Source organism: Pelmatolapia mariae, linkage group LG10_11, assembly GCF_036321145.2.
Source record: "Pelmatolapia mariae isolate MD_Pm_ZW linkage group LG10_11, Pm_UMD_F_2, whole genome shotgun sequence".
Taxonomy (NCBI): domain Eukaryota; kingdom Metazoa; phylum Chordata; class Actinopteri; order Cichliformes; family Cichlidae; genus Pelmatolapia; species Pelmatolapia mariae.
The window spans coordinates 9,922,999-9,939,391 of NC_086236.1; the positions used below are offsets into that span (position 1 = coordinate 9,922,999).

Here is a 16,393-nt window from a genome sequence, read left to right on the forward strand (position 1 = left end):
AGTGAACTCACTGTCATGTCGAAGGATCCAGTTTAAGGTGACATGGCGCGTTATCCTGCTGAAAGCAGCAATCAGAAGATGCTACACTGAGGCCACAAAGGGATGAACATGGTCAGCAACAATATTTAGGTGGGCCAAGGAGCACCAGTAAAATATCCCAACACCATTATATCGCCAACAGCCTGAAACATTGATACAAGGCCAGAGGGATCCATGTTCTCATGGTGGTTATGCCAAATTCTGGCATTTCATACTAGCTGCTTACATAGATACTTACCCTACATCTGAATATCACAGCAGAAATCAAGACTCATCAGACCAGGCAACTTTTTTCCAGTCTTCTATCGTCCAATGCTGGAAACTCGTGTGAATTGCTGGGCTATATCATAAATAAATGCTCAGTTTGAGGCAACAAGGACTAACGATCCTCTATATATTAAATGAACATATAGTAAGAGGAAAAATGTAAATATATTTTGCTAGCATGTTGATTTTGTTATTTTTACACTCAGGATGTATGCCTCGGTGCTCTCCATGGTGCTGAACCTGGATCCTCCGGGTCTCCACTCGCATTGCTGGAAAAATCCAGGCAATAACTCACCACCGCTGGCAGAATTGTGCCGACTTGCTAAAGTAGCATCCAGTGGTTTAAGGCGCTTACCCTCATTCCACTCATCCTGGACATCAATGTCGTGGTAATTTTGGGCTGTTAATGATTTCTGCAGCATAAAAATGATTTGTTTGACATCACTGGACTGACAAATACTCAGATTAATGAGAAAGTCCAAGGAACTCTGAAGATCTAAGAAGCATAATTGAAGTTATAATTATATAAATATACCTGTATATACCTATATCTGACATGTCACCACATTGCCAAGGTCTGGAAAAAGACCAAAACTATGTCACTGTCCACTGTGATGGACTGAGAGGCCAGCCAAATGCCTTCTGCAGAAAAGTTTTATGGTCAGATGAGACAAAGACTGAGCTATTTGGTCACAATGACAAGAGGTATGTTTGGAGGAGAGGTGAGGCTTTCAAACATAAGAACACTGTACAAACTGTCAAGCATCGTGGTGTAAACTTCTGAACACAGCTGTGTAAGAACATTAAAAATTTTATTCGCTCTTTTATAAATACAATATTGTATTTAACTTTATTCCTATGAATCTTCACCACAAAATGGTCAATAAAACAAGAACAAAGCTGTGGATGCACTTAACAGTTTTAATTTTTACCATAAATAATAAAAATGACACATTAGTCTTTCACACTACAAACAAACTGAAGTCGACTATATAGAACCAGAGCTTCCTGGAAGCTAACAGAAACAGATAAGTAACCATATAAAAACACTATAAACAAACACAACGCTGTAAAAACAAATTTACAAGTAGTGCTCCAGGAAATAATGTAGCATCGCTCCTGCATAATCAATAAAATAAGCATGTTTGCATTTCTTAGTAAGGATAACTGAAGTGAGGCGACACTGAGGTGAAACTTGGAGATGTCTTTGTTAAAGTTTCAAGGTGCTCTGACTTTATAAAGTACAGCAGTGTTAAAAGAGGTGGAAAAATAACAACTGAGGTTGTTAACAAATATTTCTGAATTCTAGACAGCTTCACATCTGCTGCATTAACTACAAATATTCATTAGTGTGCAATAAAACAAACTCCTTCAACCCACACTGTGAATGGCAATATGGATACAGCCCCAGCTTCCTTATAGCTTTAAAAACTCGCAGCTTAATGAAAATATACTCTGTCTAGATTACACCTGAAGCAAGTTAGTCTTAAAATATACACATCTGACTTCAGTTTAATCACAATATACAATATCCACTATAAGGGCATGTGTTCAAATGATGGCTCTGGAAATGTGGTGGGTCGTGAACCCTGACACAGATCAGATCAAAGCTACAGTCAGACTGATAAATCAGGAAATGAATTAATGCATAAACATACATAATGGTACAGTTAGGATTTAGAGCTGGCCTTTAAAGTCGATCTGTGGTTACATCACAGACGTCTTACTTACTTCTTACAGCTTGTCTGCTTAACCACAGCACTGCTGGTGGCTCAGACACAAAGTCATCATAGATATACATCAACAACCTTCAAACTTAAATCACAAACTTAGAGTCGAGATTATCAGATTTAAAATGGGGCTGATTTTCTATAAAACCATGACATTCCTGACCTTCTTTAACTCCTCTGTACATGGTGGATAAAGTCAGCTAATGATTCAAGAAATCTCTGCATGTCCTCAACTGTTTGTTACATCTATTTTAAACTTGGCGGGTAAATTTCTGTGGACCTGAGTAAGTACAGTGCTGAGTTTCAGCTGAGCTAAAATCACGCAGCAAACTTTAGAGCTGAAAAATGAACCAAAAACATTAAGTGGAAAAAAAATGTAGTTCCTCAAGTGGCCACTTGAGGCTGCCTCCAAAAGGCAAAAAGTCCCCATAGACTCCCATGATAAAATACCCACTTTCACAGCATTAATATGTTTACAGGTTGGCACTAACTGTGGATATTTCCCTCCTTCATATCAACTGTACAGGGCGTGGCTTGACCTTCACTAAGCGTATTCACTGAACTCGACCTCTTAAAGGTCTTTGTGTTGTTCTAGAGGCTTTTGGAGCACTTTTAATAGAATTAAATAATCTCTGCTAATCCAAGACCGCGTCCGGGTTTTAGATTTGGTGAGTGAAATTCTGCTATCTTTTCGGTCGTCCACACAGGAAACAGTTTCCTCATTGTCTATCGCTTTGTAGCTGATGGGTGATAACAAGGCTTCAGATGCTCCCTGTCACAGCTAAATCAATGTTATCCCTCGCTCTCATTGAATGTCAGTGACTTTCTACATTCTTATCCTGTGAGGACGCGCCTTAATCGAGTGATATATGTGTCCTCGAAATATAACTACAGGTCGCACGGACGCAGCCGCAGATTGTAGACTACTGAAATCGGCGCCTTAACTACCAGCATTTCATCCTACGTTTTTTCCCCAACGTCTTCTTCTGTTGAAAGAGAGAAACTTCATCCCCATACAGTGTTTGGAAGCAAGGCTGCAGAGAAAGCGAGGGACACCGTGCACAAGCAAAACTGTTGGTGGCATAATTGGGAAAGTGGTGACAGGCTGTCCTCACATGGATGCAGCTGTCGCTGAGGAAGCACTGCAGGTCTGTGCTGGAGTGCAGATAGGTGATCACACTATATGCATAATGTGCCCGAGTGCAATGATGGCTCACTTACTCGCACCTTGGCACAGCACGCAGCAAACAAACTGGACTCACTCTCACCTGGTGTGAGTACACCAGGTGTACTTGTGACTTCATTGGCTGATGTTTCCTAAAACTGTAAGTCTAACAGACAATGCCGCAAGCCATGTGGATTAAATATGAAGCGATCAGCGGTTTACATCAGAAGCAGCCGTACTTTCAAATTGATCCATGTTAGAAAACAATGCTTTTTTCCCTTCAGAATCCACCTGCTCGCATGCTACATGTGCACAGCTGATCGTGAAGCACTACTGTTTCTATTTTTCTATGTTTAATACATAATTGTACATATTGGTCTCAGAGTTCCTGCATGACTTAAATGTGTTCCTTTTTAAAGGTCAGTGGATTACTTTAGTCATTTAAAGTGAAGTCAATCTTTCCATCAGGAAATTTATATCCATCCGCGTGTGTCTAACAGAGTAGATATGCTTCAGCTACACAGGTTGCCTTTCACCCATGCCATTTGTGCATGATGCATAGCATTTCCTTCATCATTTGTTAATAACTCTGAGTATACATGCAATAAGCAATAGGTATGATGTATGCGGCCAAAACATTTCCTGCTTTGACATTTAAATAAATACATTAACTCCAAAAATGACCAAAGTGCAGGTTGGTGCTACGATGGTCAGTGCTGCCACCTCAGAGCAACCTCACGGGGCCTTTTGTGTGGCATCTTCATAGGTGTTCCAGTTTCCTGCCACAGTTCAAAGACAAGCTTGTTAACTTCCCTGGTGATTCTAAATTTGCTATAAGTGTAATTGTGAGCATGAGTCTCTGTTTTATCCCTCTGATCCACTGACTGCCTGTCCAAGGGTACCCCGTCTCTCACCCAATGTTAATGCTGAGACCCTCGGATTGGTTTCTCAGAGTAAAGCTACTACTCTACATCAATAGGAGCCAGCTGAGGTGGTTCAAGCAATTCACTAGCGCCTCCCAGGTGAAGTGTTTGGGCATGTCCAACATGCTGGAGGCCCCGGGTCAGACCAAGGACAAATGGAAGAGATTATGTCTCTCGGGTAGCTTGGGAAAATCTGTGTCCCCCCAGGAAGCGCTGGAGGAGGTGGCTGGGAGAGAGGTAGGTCTGGGAAAGTCTGCTTAGACTGCTAGAAACAGCCTAATTTAATGTGTGGATAGTAACCTATTAATAGGCTGAACAGCAATCTAACTGATCTAACTGAAAGCATCACCTCGTCTTGAAGGCTAATGAGTGTATCACACATGCGCACCTGTGGTGATCTATTGCGGCACACCTGCACACCACTGAATCAAGGTAAGAGGTTAAACTAGAGGCCACCAGAGTTAGGGGTGTTACGGTACTCTCTACAGTACTTTTAAGATGCTATAGAAGGTTTTTACCTTGTACAAGAAGGAAAATATAAAACATCTTGGGGAAACTGAATACTTACAGCATGATTTAAAGGGTCACATTTTTAAGACATCAGCACAAAATACTGGCAACGACAATACAAAAACCAGTATCGGCTGAGTTAAAAGTGAAACATCCATCCCGTTGCTCTTTGGTCCTATCAGTCATGGAGCTTCACCACCATGTGATCTTGAACTCGTAGATGGGCCTCTTGCAGTAGTAATGGTTGATGAGGTGTTTATCACAGACGCCGATGCACTGCTGCTCGGCAGCGATGCCGCGCTCGGCCAGGTCACTGACGATGCAGTGCAACAGGTCATAAACGTCCGCCACCGCCTCCCACGGCCCGAAGGAAACGTCCACCTCGCAGTGATGCTCAAAGAGCTTGGCCTCACTGTCCGAGCGCTCGAAGCGCAGAGAGTTAAAAAGAGGGCGTTCGTACGGCGTGATGGGCATCTCCTCCTTGTAGACGCAGATCTTCAGCTTTGCAAACCGCGCCTTCTTCTGCATGGCTCTCAGTTTAGCGATTTCCACGATACGCTCCAGATTGTCTGAAATGAGAACAGAAGCATTTATCTATACTTGGGATGGAGCTAGGTAATTAGCTACAGTTTTTTAGAAATAGAAATAGTAACTATTTGTAGTAGTTAATTTCTTTGCACTGTGTCTGTACCTCTTTGGTCCCTTAAGTCTTACTATTCGTGTTTGTCTGGATATTTCCTGTTTCTCTTTGAAGGTTAGTTATCTTTTGTGTCCTGCGTTAATTTTGCTTCCTGTCTCCCTCTTCCCCCATTCTTTAATTATTTCCTTATGTGTATTGTTGGGATGATAAACATGTATCATATTGTCTTCTACTTTAAGTAAGTCAATTTAGTGTTCACATGTTCTCATCTGCTGTACGGCTGTATCTGATGTTTCTATAACAGCGACTGCTGAGCTGGCTGAACTGAGAGACTGTTGCTTCCTCTGTGATCAGGGTCGTGACCGCTGCTTCGCTGTCAGAGGCAGCAAACGCCACAGCAGATGGTTTACTCCACAGCAGGAGAGTCTTTAATTTTTTGCCATCTTTCATCTTTCTTAAAGTGATTTTAACTCTCTAAGTGAGAGCATTTAGACTCCTCATGGAGGAAAACTGTCGGCACGTCATTTGGTTTTAGTCGTCACTTGGCAACAGCATCTGTGGCTCTTTTAAGTCGACTAAGGCGAGAACACGAGCATTTTCTCACTCCTTAACCTCTTCTTATCGACAAGAAAAAGCTATGAACACCAAAATCACTGTCTGTGTTTGTTTTTGCCATGAAACTGTGCCTTTTTTGATGCTTTTCAATCTAAATAATACTAATTATAATACCAATAATAACAGCTGAATGACTATGAATGACTCACACTTGCACAAAGTAATCTGCAGCCTTTGTGGGTCAGTATGTGCAAAAACTGGCACAAACGGGATGAACTCGTCAAGATGTCCTATAATATTAGCCACCCTTAACGACCTTTAGCATCCTTTATATGATGAGCTTCAGACGATTGCATCAGTGCAAAGGTTTGACTTTCATCAAATTAGCACCACCAGATTCAGATTCTGAATTCTCTCCCTCGTGATTCATGGTAACAGCTTTGTATATTGTACCATATGTACTGTAAGTGTGTATGTATTGTGTTGGACTATTGCCTACAAAGCAAATGCCTTAAGAGGACATTAAAGTTTTACTCTACTCCCTAACAGTGTAAATATTTCATGTGTTTTTAACAGCGGGCTTTTGTAGGACAGGACATTTATGACGTATTAAGACTCAAGAGTTACCATGTAGTACATGGTACATGGTAACTTCAAAATGAATAGTCTTTAGTCTGTAGAGTTTATGGATTTTTATTTTTATATGTATTATTCTAGACACTTCATTTGCTTTTTGTGTGCGCCACAGATAAATAGCTCACTTTATGTGTTTATGAAAGCATGTGTTTTATTAAGTACACAACCAGTCTTGACTCAAATCACTGTCTAATCTAGTTGCTTTCTTCCATTTTTAAATAAATCTGCCCGAGTACAGCCTCCCCGCTTCCTTTTCTCTTCCTGTCATCTTTTGTATTTATTTTAAATCAACCTTAATTCACATCTTATAAATAAACCATTTCCTTGGTATGAGGCCATTCTCGCTTCCATTAATCGAACAACACTTCACACTTCACACAGGATACGCCAAACTCATTATCAGGAGCTGCATCTCGTCAAGCTGTTTCAGCCTTCAGCAAATAAAAATCTCATATTAGACTTGATTCATTTACTTGTTTTTTTTTTTTTACAACCCTATCAGCTTACTTATAACAACCTGAGGGTTTAAATGCTAATGACAGCCAGGTTAATCCAAAGAGCATGGGGTGACTTCAACACAATGAAATAAAACACAACAACACTTTAAATATTGAGGCTCTAAAATGTAATTATTTGGTTCAGAAGTCGCAGAGACCCAAGAGTGTGCTTCCACTGCATATAATTTACACTGTGTGCACATCACACACATTGAAAAGTTAAATGTGTAGCTGTCACAGCAGTATTACAGTCTGGAACATCTTTGAAAAGTTTTCTTTCACAAAGGTTGCATGTGTGAAGGACGGACTTCCCCAGATACCTTTGTAGTAGGGCAGCAGATCGAGGAAAGCTTGTCGAACTTTCTCCCCTGTGAGTGGCTGGATGTCCTCCAGGCTGTCCAGCAGCGGGCCGATGGCATAGTACTGAGCCTCTCTGTATACCGTTCTCACTCTGTCACGGTGAGGAAGCTCGCCTTCTCGGAGGAAGTTCAGGATGTCCCTTTGGATGGAAAGGCCATTGATAAACTCATAAAAAAGCCTTATTACTAAATCCCAGCAGTCACTGGTTATGTCTGAGCTTTCTCAATATGCAGAGTGTTCTTCCACAGGAAGAAACACTTGATTGAAATAGATCCACAGATTAACAGAGCCTGATTATTGATCACCTTCTGTGCTTTGACACAACTTAAATGGTGTAAACGGCTGGCTGTAATTATTCTATTGTCACTGTTGCCTCTTTTGAAAGCTGAAACTATTGTTTTTTTTAATATTGATTAGCCCTGCTGGGTAAAATCTGTTAAACGATGAATGTACAAAATGGCAAATATTATGCAGAACAATATTCAGGAATCCTTTTCCAATAGCTTGTTGTGCCTGGAGCACTGTGCACAAAGCAGACAATATTAAGGTTACCATGTCTGAAACAGCAAATGAGCATCCTGCTCACATAAACAGCTGTGAAAGCAATGTGTAACCCTCAGCTGAGTCTGGCACATCCTGATGGCATTTATATTATTTTAAGATCAGTTTTTACTAATCAGAGACAAAACATAAAACTCATTTTGTCTGAACACAGTCCTGGCAACTATTTCCTTGCATTCAGGTGACCAGTTCCTGAATATGAGGTCTTCAGGTATTGGAATAATGTAAAAGGCAGAAAAAAGAAGAAACACAAAATGTACTTGAATGCCCTTCAGTCAGGACAACACATATCAGAAGAAGATTATTATTGTTATTTGACAGATGTGACACTGATTAATATCATAAACAATATAAAAGAAGGAGCAGAGGTGGAGGCGGGTTTCAAAGCAGCTTGCAGCACCTCAAGCCAGGCTAATGTAGCTTAAATAGTGTCCCTGTATGAGATTTACCAACAGGTATCCAGTCTAGGAACACATCAACCTTAATGTCTTATGATGACCTGCTCTGTGCAACCTGTCATTGCTTACAAATGCAGATACATTTAAAAGCTAATACTCTAAATGGTAAACATGATAGCTGAGGGTTGTGAGATTGAATGCAAACATTGAATGCAAACACAGGCTTTGTGTAACCAAGGCCTGCTCAAACACAAGTGGCAAATACAAATAGTAAGAGTGGACTGCAAAGGAAATCAGAAATCTTCCAGTAGCAACACTTTTTCCAGAGGACCATACAAAGCAAAAGGGTCACATACTCGACAACTGAAGAAAAATTTGGTTACACTTAAAATAAATGTATACATGTTTAAATTAATCTGCCCTGATCAAACACACTGCATTGAAACATAGTTAAAAAGCATTAAAGACTCATGCAGTCACTTATCTTGACTGTCATGGGTCAGTCACAGCCCCCAGGCCATACTTTGCCCATGTGTGATCTAGGTGGTGATTATCAAACTAAAATAAACCCACTTGGTGTTACTGAGTGATCCTAAAAACCATTGACACCTGACCCAAATCAGACAGATCGTAGCACACCTCTCATCATCACCTGGAGATGCTGAACACAGCATCTTTTCCTCTGGAATAAAACATCGTCCACAATACTCAAATCGTTAACCAGAAACGCCTCCACAGCAGAGGAAAATGATTGCGTGACTGCACTTTCCTTTCAGCCAGATGTGCCACTGCCGTACCAAGTCAAGAGAATCCTTAGCAATACTGAAATCATGACAGGAATTTTGAATCCAATTTAAAGTGCTGGAGCATATCCTAGTAATCACACACCAGGCGTCGGGCCATTGAGACATACAGCTGCACGTCTCAATACATGCATACATGTTTGTATGCCTTCTTCATATAGTTGTATGTCTTTTCCTTTACTCATCCTGCATATCTCATGTAGATTCACTGAGAGACACTGACTCAGAAAAGTTGGTTTCCTTCTGTTTCTCTGCAGCAGAGCCTGGAGGGCTTGTGAACTTAAGAGGATAAAATGAATGCAGAAAAATACTGGACGAAAAGCTGCTGCAGTGCACAAGATAACAGCAGCCTGAAAGAAGATTTATTTTCCAGCGAGACAATAGGAACCAGAGCACAGGATTGGCTAAAAACATCCCAAATGAAAAGGCTCCTTCTGAGCGTGTGCAGCCTGCAGTGCCAGCACCCTCTGAAGTTTTCATTTTATTACTTTATGCAGTTACTGTATGTTCTACCTTTCAAGCTGATCGAGTTATGTTTTTAAATCTTTAATTACACCCCTTCACACATTTCAGCACTGAGCTCAGGTCAACCCACTTCTTACATAAGTCATCTACTCCGTTTGCTTTTGTATTCATATTTAAAGCTTTTCCATTGTAGCAATGGACGGCTCTGGGGATGATAGTGCTGGTGCGCCTTCTTTTACACTAAAATACCTTTTGTACATTCAGGATGAAGCCTATTGGATTCCTGCTTTATTTTACTACTACTGTAAATATGCAAAATAGCTCTAGCTTTAGTATCACGGTATCACGGCAAATTTAAAGTTTGTGTAATCCTTTAAATTCTTGTTCATTACTTGAGGGTTTTATTTTGGTTCTTAGGTTGTTTACTGTTATATTTAGAAATAACAGAAGTACTTTTATTCTCATACGTGCATGTAAATAAAAACATGGGGTTTATACTGTATGATTAAATTCTTATTTTGCCAAATTCTTTTCACACAGCAGTCATAAAAAGTCATAATAAATAACATAAATTAAAAAATAAGAACTCAAACATTGGAAAGAGAAAGTACAAGTAATGACTATACAAAAAATTAAATGAGTTAAAGAGAAACGTGTTTAAAAAAACCCCGAGTTGTATTTATGCTTGTGCAAGTTTGCAAAACAGGTCTGTCCAGATTTTTGTGACACTAGATAATAATAATAATAGTACAGTAACAGTCAGTCGTGATGAGGTGAAGGAGGGGGAGTACTGACTGTTTTACTCAAGAGTCTAATGCTCTTTTTGACTTCGGTTTCAGACTCCTGTAGAAGTGTGAACATCTGAGGTTGTGGGTGTGTACTGGATCTAATGATGTTCTCGCCCTCCTGGTGGTATAAATTGGATTTTAGATTGGATTTTCATATCTCTTGAGCCTTTAGTTCTCCGTTTCGGTTTCTCTCCACTTGAATTCTGGTTGGGGTTTATTTGGTATAATTACTCATGTTAGTTTTCCTAGCTTTCTCCGACCCATCTTCTTCTATATATCTTTTATATTTCAGTATGTCTTGCCTAAGTGTTAGTCACTGACTTCCTGTTAGATTTTGGCAGTCATGTGTCCTTTGTGCTTTGTGTTTAATTTTACTTCCTTTGTCTCATTATCCCTGATTAGTCTCACCTGTGTACCCAGCTGTTCCCTATTCCCCTTTTTAAGTGTCAGTAAAAATTATTTCAGTTATCCTTTGCTCTTTGTCACAGTTTCAGTTGCCCTTCCCTGTGTGCTTTTTTTTCTGGATAATGCTTGTTGCATTCTTGCTGGGCTTTCCAACTGTAGAATTAAAAATGTGTTTTCTGTTTACTCAGTTTGTCTTGAGATTTAAACTCAAGACAAACAGGTAAACTTGTCGATCAGGTGGTTTTATTAAGGACTCTCCTGGCCACAGCGCTTCCTCTTTACTGCTCACTGTGTGTCAGAGAGGACAGGCTCCAGCTCCACTTAAAACTAGGACAGAGTTACATTCCCAGCTACTGTGTCACTGAGCTTTTTATTACTGCCTGTTTTTCTTTTTTTCCCAAAAAACAGGTTACTTGGACTGAATCTGGGAATAATTCCATTCCCACATGTGCTCCTGCATACATTCACAGTCTGCGTGCACTTACTGCAAATGCCAATAACATGCTTGTGCTGTCCTGTACAAAGAGCATCGCCTTCCTGCTGTTCTCCACAACACTAAAAAAAAAACCCTAGTTATCACGTCAAACTCTTCTTTAATGCAAAAACAGATTACTGACAGCCAGATAATAAAATACTTACTAACAGCTATCACTAGTCCAAAAATGCAGGCAGCTAGCTAACCAATAGGCACCAAAATACTCACCAATCAGATAGTCTAATTAAGACTCCAGTCGCACAGGCCTAGAGACCAGTTGGTGACCCCAGCCCCTGTGGCAACTATTGATTGCTAAGGAAAATTATGTCTTTCCTGGCCAGCTGGTCCATGGTTTTTAGCGGGTGCTACTGCCTGTAAATTCAATTGTTAAAGCCCTACTCAGGCAGGCTTATAGACCAGTGACTGACCGCCTGGCAACCTCTGGTCACTAGGGAAAATATGTATTCCTTAATTGGTTGGAAAATGGTTGCCTGGGCTTGAGGCCAGTCGGTGGTGAAACTGGTCACAAAGAGGTATACGACGCTGCACCAAAAACTTCTTCTGCAGAGACTGTTCACCTTCAAAGTAAAAGCTAAGCCTCACTGCTGTAGCAAACATATTTCAAAAGGGGCAACTTTTACTTTGGCAGGCAAACATTCAAGTTTTCACTTTGCAATGCACATTTTCAAGTTTCACTAACGGTCCACCAGTAGTTGGGAAGTGCTTGCAGAGAAGTTGGCATCTTTCAGGCAAACTTTGGGAGACTGCAGCAATCTGCTTCCAACCAGAGCAATCGCAAAATTTTTACTGCTTTGCAACAGCTAGCAACCACTCACCAACTACCTGACAAAATACTAATTTTTCCTTAGCAAACAGAAGCAGCTATCCCCTCAGATATGTTTTATTTTATCTGGAGAATGACTGACCTATGTGTGAAACACAAAGTTTACAGATCTCAGTAAAGTCTTGTTAAACTCTGCTGAGGTTGATTTTTATCAGAGATGTCTAGACAGTAAACTCTCTTTTTCCTTTTTAATTTGCCACACCTTTTCTGTCATTGATTTTTAGTATTTGTGACACTGAGTTTTGCTACTTGTCATCTTCTTATTGTGGCCTTTCTAATCTTCACAGTGGTTTCATTGTGTAATCAGTGCCCTGTGTGACTCTGTCGGTCTGTTTATGCCCCCATTGCCGTTTCCTGTTTATTGAAAGTGTCACCCTTCATGCTCACTTTGGATTCCAGTTTGTTTCTTCGGATAAATAAAGGTTTTCTTTCTGTTTAATGCATCTTGGTTCCCTCTGCACCACTCATCCATGACATTTTCAGTCCTTTTCTGCTGACTTTGTTCGCAACTTGTCTGCCCTCCATAATCTGAAATGACAGCAATCTAACTAAAGGCCACAGTGTTATGTTGTGACAGAGGCTGCAATTTTCATCCTATCACAAATACAATCCCAGTATGGACATTATATCTTTGGAAATAAGCAACAAATAAGAAAAAGCAGCGGCACAGAAATAGATATGTAAATCAACTTTGAGTGCTAGCAGAAGAGACCAATTTATTTCACAGAATACCTGATTCACCGAGACCTGTCAGAATATAATGAGCTGTCTGCAGCAGCTTGAAAATCTTCAGATCACAGAGCATGAACCTTTCAGAAACTAAAAGTTTGTCCTCCACTAAGCTGCCTTTTAAAAACTTTGTACTCCCACATATAACCCTCCTCTTCCTCAAACTCATAAGGAGATATCACTGCAGGCAGCAGCACTGATAATGATGGTAATATCTTTGCTTGAATCTCACCCAAAGTAGGCTCCATCCCGATCGATGAAGTAGCGCCCCTCGGCATCGCGTGGGATGTAATGACGGCCGCTAAACATGGCAGCCAGCATGGTGTCCTCATATCGCCGCAGTGTGGACAGGCGAGTGGTGAAGTATGTGCCCCCAACGTTTAGAGAGATGACCTCTGGAAACTTAAAAGGAGAAATACGACAGGTTTAAAACGAAATGCATATTTTACGGCGCATAAAAAGCAAATCATAAGTAGGTTTTAAGATATTTCCAGTGAAATTCACCATGTGCATTTTAAGAGGCTTTAAGAGGCCAAGGTAAAAGTGATATTACACCAAAAAGATGGACCGGAACCGATCTGAGATTCCAGTTAAATTTGTTTAGATCTTCTGATAATTTACTGGTCAGCTTCAGTCTACATCAACAGCTTTACTTTCTAAATCATGTTCTTTCCAGCTGATGAAGATTTATTTTTAAAATGTATGGTGCAGTAAAAATATCTTTTTAATATGATGATTTCACTTATGAAGGAAATACAGTTATCCAAACTTGCCTGCCCTGTCTTAAAAAGTAAACCTAATAAGTGGTTGTGCCAGCCCTTAGCAGCAAGAACTACAATTAAGTGTCTGTGATAACTGACAGTGAGTCTTTCTGTGGTGGAGTTTTGACCCACTCTTCTTTGCAGAATGTTTTAAATTCAGCCACACTGGAAGGTTTTCCAGCATGAACAGGCTGATTAAGCTCATGCAAAAGCATCTCAATCTGTTTTAAGTCCACAGTTGGCCACTCCAAAACCTTCATTTTGCCCTTTTTCAGCCATTCAGAGGCACACTTTATGGTGTTTCAGACCATTGTCCTGCTGTAAGTCAGAGTGCTTTTAACCTTCAGGGCATGAACTGATGGCTGGACATTCTCCCTCAGGATTTAATGGTAGAGAGCAGAATTCATGGTTCCATCAACTACTGACCCTCACTGAGCCAAGTGAGGCCCACGGTTCTTCAGATGTTGTTCTGGGTTCTTTTGTGACCTGCTGGATGAGTTGTTTTTGAAATTTGCGGATAATGGCTCTCACTGTGGTTAGTCCCAAAGCCTTAGAATAGGCTTTGCAACCCTTCCCAGAGTGATAGATGTCAGCGACTTTGTTTCTCGGCTGTTCTTGACTTTGACGTGTTGCTTTTTGAGATTTTTTTACCTGCTTTGCTTTGTCAGATAGATTTTATTTAAGTGATTTCTTGATTCAACAAGTCTGACAGTGTTTATGCCTGAGTGTGGCTGGTGAAAATGAACTCAGCTTTCCAAAAATGTGATCTATTACAGTTAATTTATGATTTTTGGGAGGAAGTCAATTTCTTTTTCACATAAGGCCAGGTACGTTTGGATAGTTTGAAGTAAATTTAAAAACTGTTAATTTAAAAACTGTATTTTGTATTTACTTGGGTTATCTTTATTTAACATGCAATTTGTTTGATGATCTGAAACTAAAATATTTCTCGGCAGCTTTAAACTACATAAGAGGCAAAGTTAGAGAGGCAAGGCTAAGATGGCTTGGGTATGTGCAGCTGAGGGATAGTGGATATACTGGAAAACAGATACAGCATATTTAGCTGCCAGGTGAGAGCAAAGGAGGAAGGCGACAGAGAAGATTTATTGATGTAATGAAAGACGAACTGCAGAGGGCTGATGTGATGGAAGCAAGAACACTCTTTTCACTAAGTGCAATAGGAAAATGAATATTACTTTATTTTCTATTGCACATCAAGAAAATCTTGCTGTGTGCGCAGGTCTCAGCAGCCTGTGGTTAAGATGATTAACCTGCTGTGCCCGTGTTTAGCTCCATCAGTCATGTGACACAACTGCTAGCCAATCATCACAGGATTCAGCAGCTCAACCAGCCTCTGACCTCTGCATAAATATGTATACCCATCAGCACAGTGTTGTTATTTGGTAGCAATAAGGTGGTTATAATTAACGGGAGGTTTATGAGAGTGTACCTGCAGTTGGTGTTTAATGAGTATGAGTTTTATATGAATATGAGTATTTCTTTATGTTAGAAGCTGTGTTGTTTGGTGGCTTGTGCCATTGTTTTGTTTTGTTTTTCCATGGAAAAGAGGCCTACCTCCTGTTCCTGGGTGTTCAGCGAGGAGCGGAGTGGTGTGCTCAGAGCCAGGCTCGGCGAAGGGGAGGCCGGCTTTCGGAACTCGTCCTCCACAGAGTCCGAACTGGACATGGCATCGCCCGGTTTCTCGGTGTCCCCAGCGGCCGAGAATACCACCATCACTCTGGGTAGAGGCAGCGTCCGTCTCTCCTGAATGAAGCGTCTCACCCGTGTAGCGGCGGGCAGCGGGCTGAAGGACAGAGACTGGCGCTCTCTGCTGCTGCAGCCGTCAGAGCCGTTGGAACCGCTCGAGCCATTCTGCTGCATGCGCGCGGCGGGCCAGCTCTCAGCCAGGCAGGTACGGCACAAAGCAGAGCTCGCGACTGTTGGTACAGAAAACAAGAAGAAGAAGGAGAGGGCAGGAGCGGAGGGTGTGGCCCGAGCAGCTGCCAGAGCTCAGTCCGGCTTTCACCGGAGCGAAAGCGGAAGAAGCGGTACCCCGCCTCCGGCAACAGCAACGTGTAGGTAGGGAAAAGATGAAAATTTAATCCCGACGTTAGCGAGCAGCACGGGGACCGTGAGGTTTTTGGAGCGTGCGTACTCTGACGTTCCACGTCGTCATCACGCCAAGAGAGTGAAGTACGCTGAGATTCAGTGAACTTATAATGTTGATTGCAGTTTTATTTTTATAAATGTAATAGTTCTAATGCAAATCCCCCTTTTAAAATACGGACTGAAACTATATGTCAAACATTTCTTCAGGAAAAAAATCTATTAAAAATATTTCACATTTTTCTTTAAATATTGTTTTTCCTGATTTTAGTAAATATTTGTAAAATTTTATTTTACAAATTTTACTATTTTTTATTTTAATATTATATTTTATTTATTTATTTTTAATTGATTTATTTTATTTTTAAACGTTGGAAGCCAATTGAAGTTCATCTTTACATGTTGTTTTTGAAGTTTTTTCTTTGAATATTTTATTTATTTTTAGCTAGTTAGTTTTCAAAAAAGAAATGGGATTTAACGTACTTTCTTTAAAATGTTGTTGTTGTTGTTGTTGTTGTTTTCACTGACTGACCAGTCAGTATTTAGAAGTAGAATGTGAGGCAGAGCCTTCAGCTTTCAGGCCCCTCTTCTGTGGAACCAGCTTTCAGTTTGGACTCAGGAGACAGAAACAATCTCATCTTTTAAGATCAGGCTTAAAACTTTCCTTTTTTATAAAGCATATAATTAGGGTTGGATCAGGTGACCCTGTATCCTCCCTTAGTTATGCTGCAATAGG

The 16,393-nt window shown here is 40.6% G+C and overlaps 1 protein-coding gene across 1 annotated transcript; it reads right to left on the bottom strand.

Annotated features, from left to right (window-relative positions):
- Nucleotides 1-1,207: 1,207 nt before the first annotated feature.
- kctd7 (potassium channel tetramerization domain containing 7) lies at nucleotides 1,208-15,678 on the bottom strand. The gene is made up of 4 exons (XM_063485692.1): nucleotides 15,127-15,678; nucleotides 13,023-13,192; nucleotides 7,283-7,461; nucleotides 1,208-5,203 (listed from the first exon to the last, which is right to left on the bottom strand). The coding sequence occupies exons 1-4, from the start codon at nucleotides 15,430-15,432 to the stop codon at nucleotides 4,827-4,829; spliced, it is 1,032 nt and encodes a 343-aa protein (XP_063341762.1). The 5' UTR covers nucleotides 15,433-15,678; the 3' UTR covers nucleotides 1,208-4,826.
- Between the last annotated feature and the right edge of the window lie 715 nt (nucleotides 15,679-16,393).

Bases quoted from the DNA above. Each gene is read 5' to 3' on its own strand.
- kctd7 (XM_063485692.1), bottom strand. From the start codon at position 15,432: ATGCAGCAGAATGGCTCGAGCGGTTCCAACGGCTCTGACGGCTGCAGC. The intron at 13,193-15,126 runs GTAGGCCTCTTT...TCTCCTTTTAAG, and splicing joins TGAACACCCAGGAACAGGAG to TTTCCAGAGGTCATCTCTCT. The intron at 5,204-7,282 runs GTATCTGGGGAA...TTCTCATTTCAG, and splicing joins TCTGCTGCCCTACTACAAAG to ACAATCTGGAGCGTATCGTG.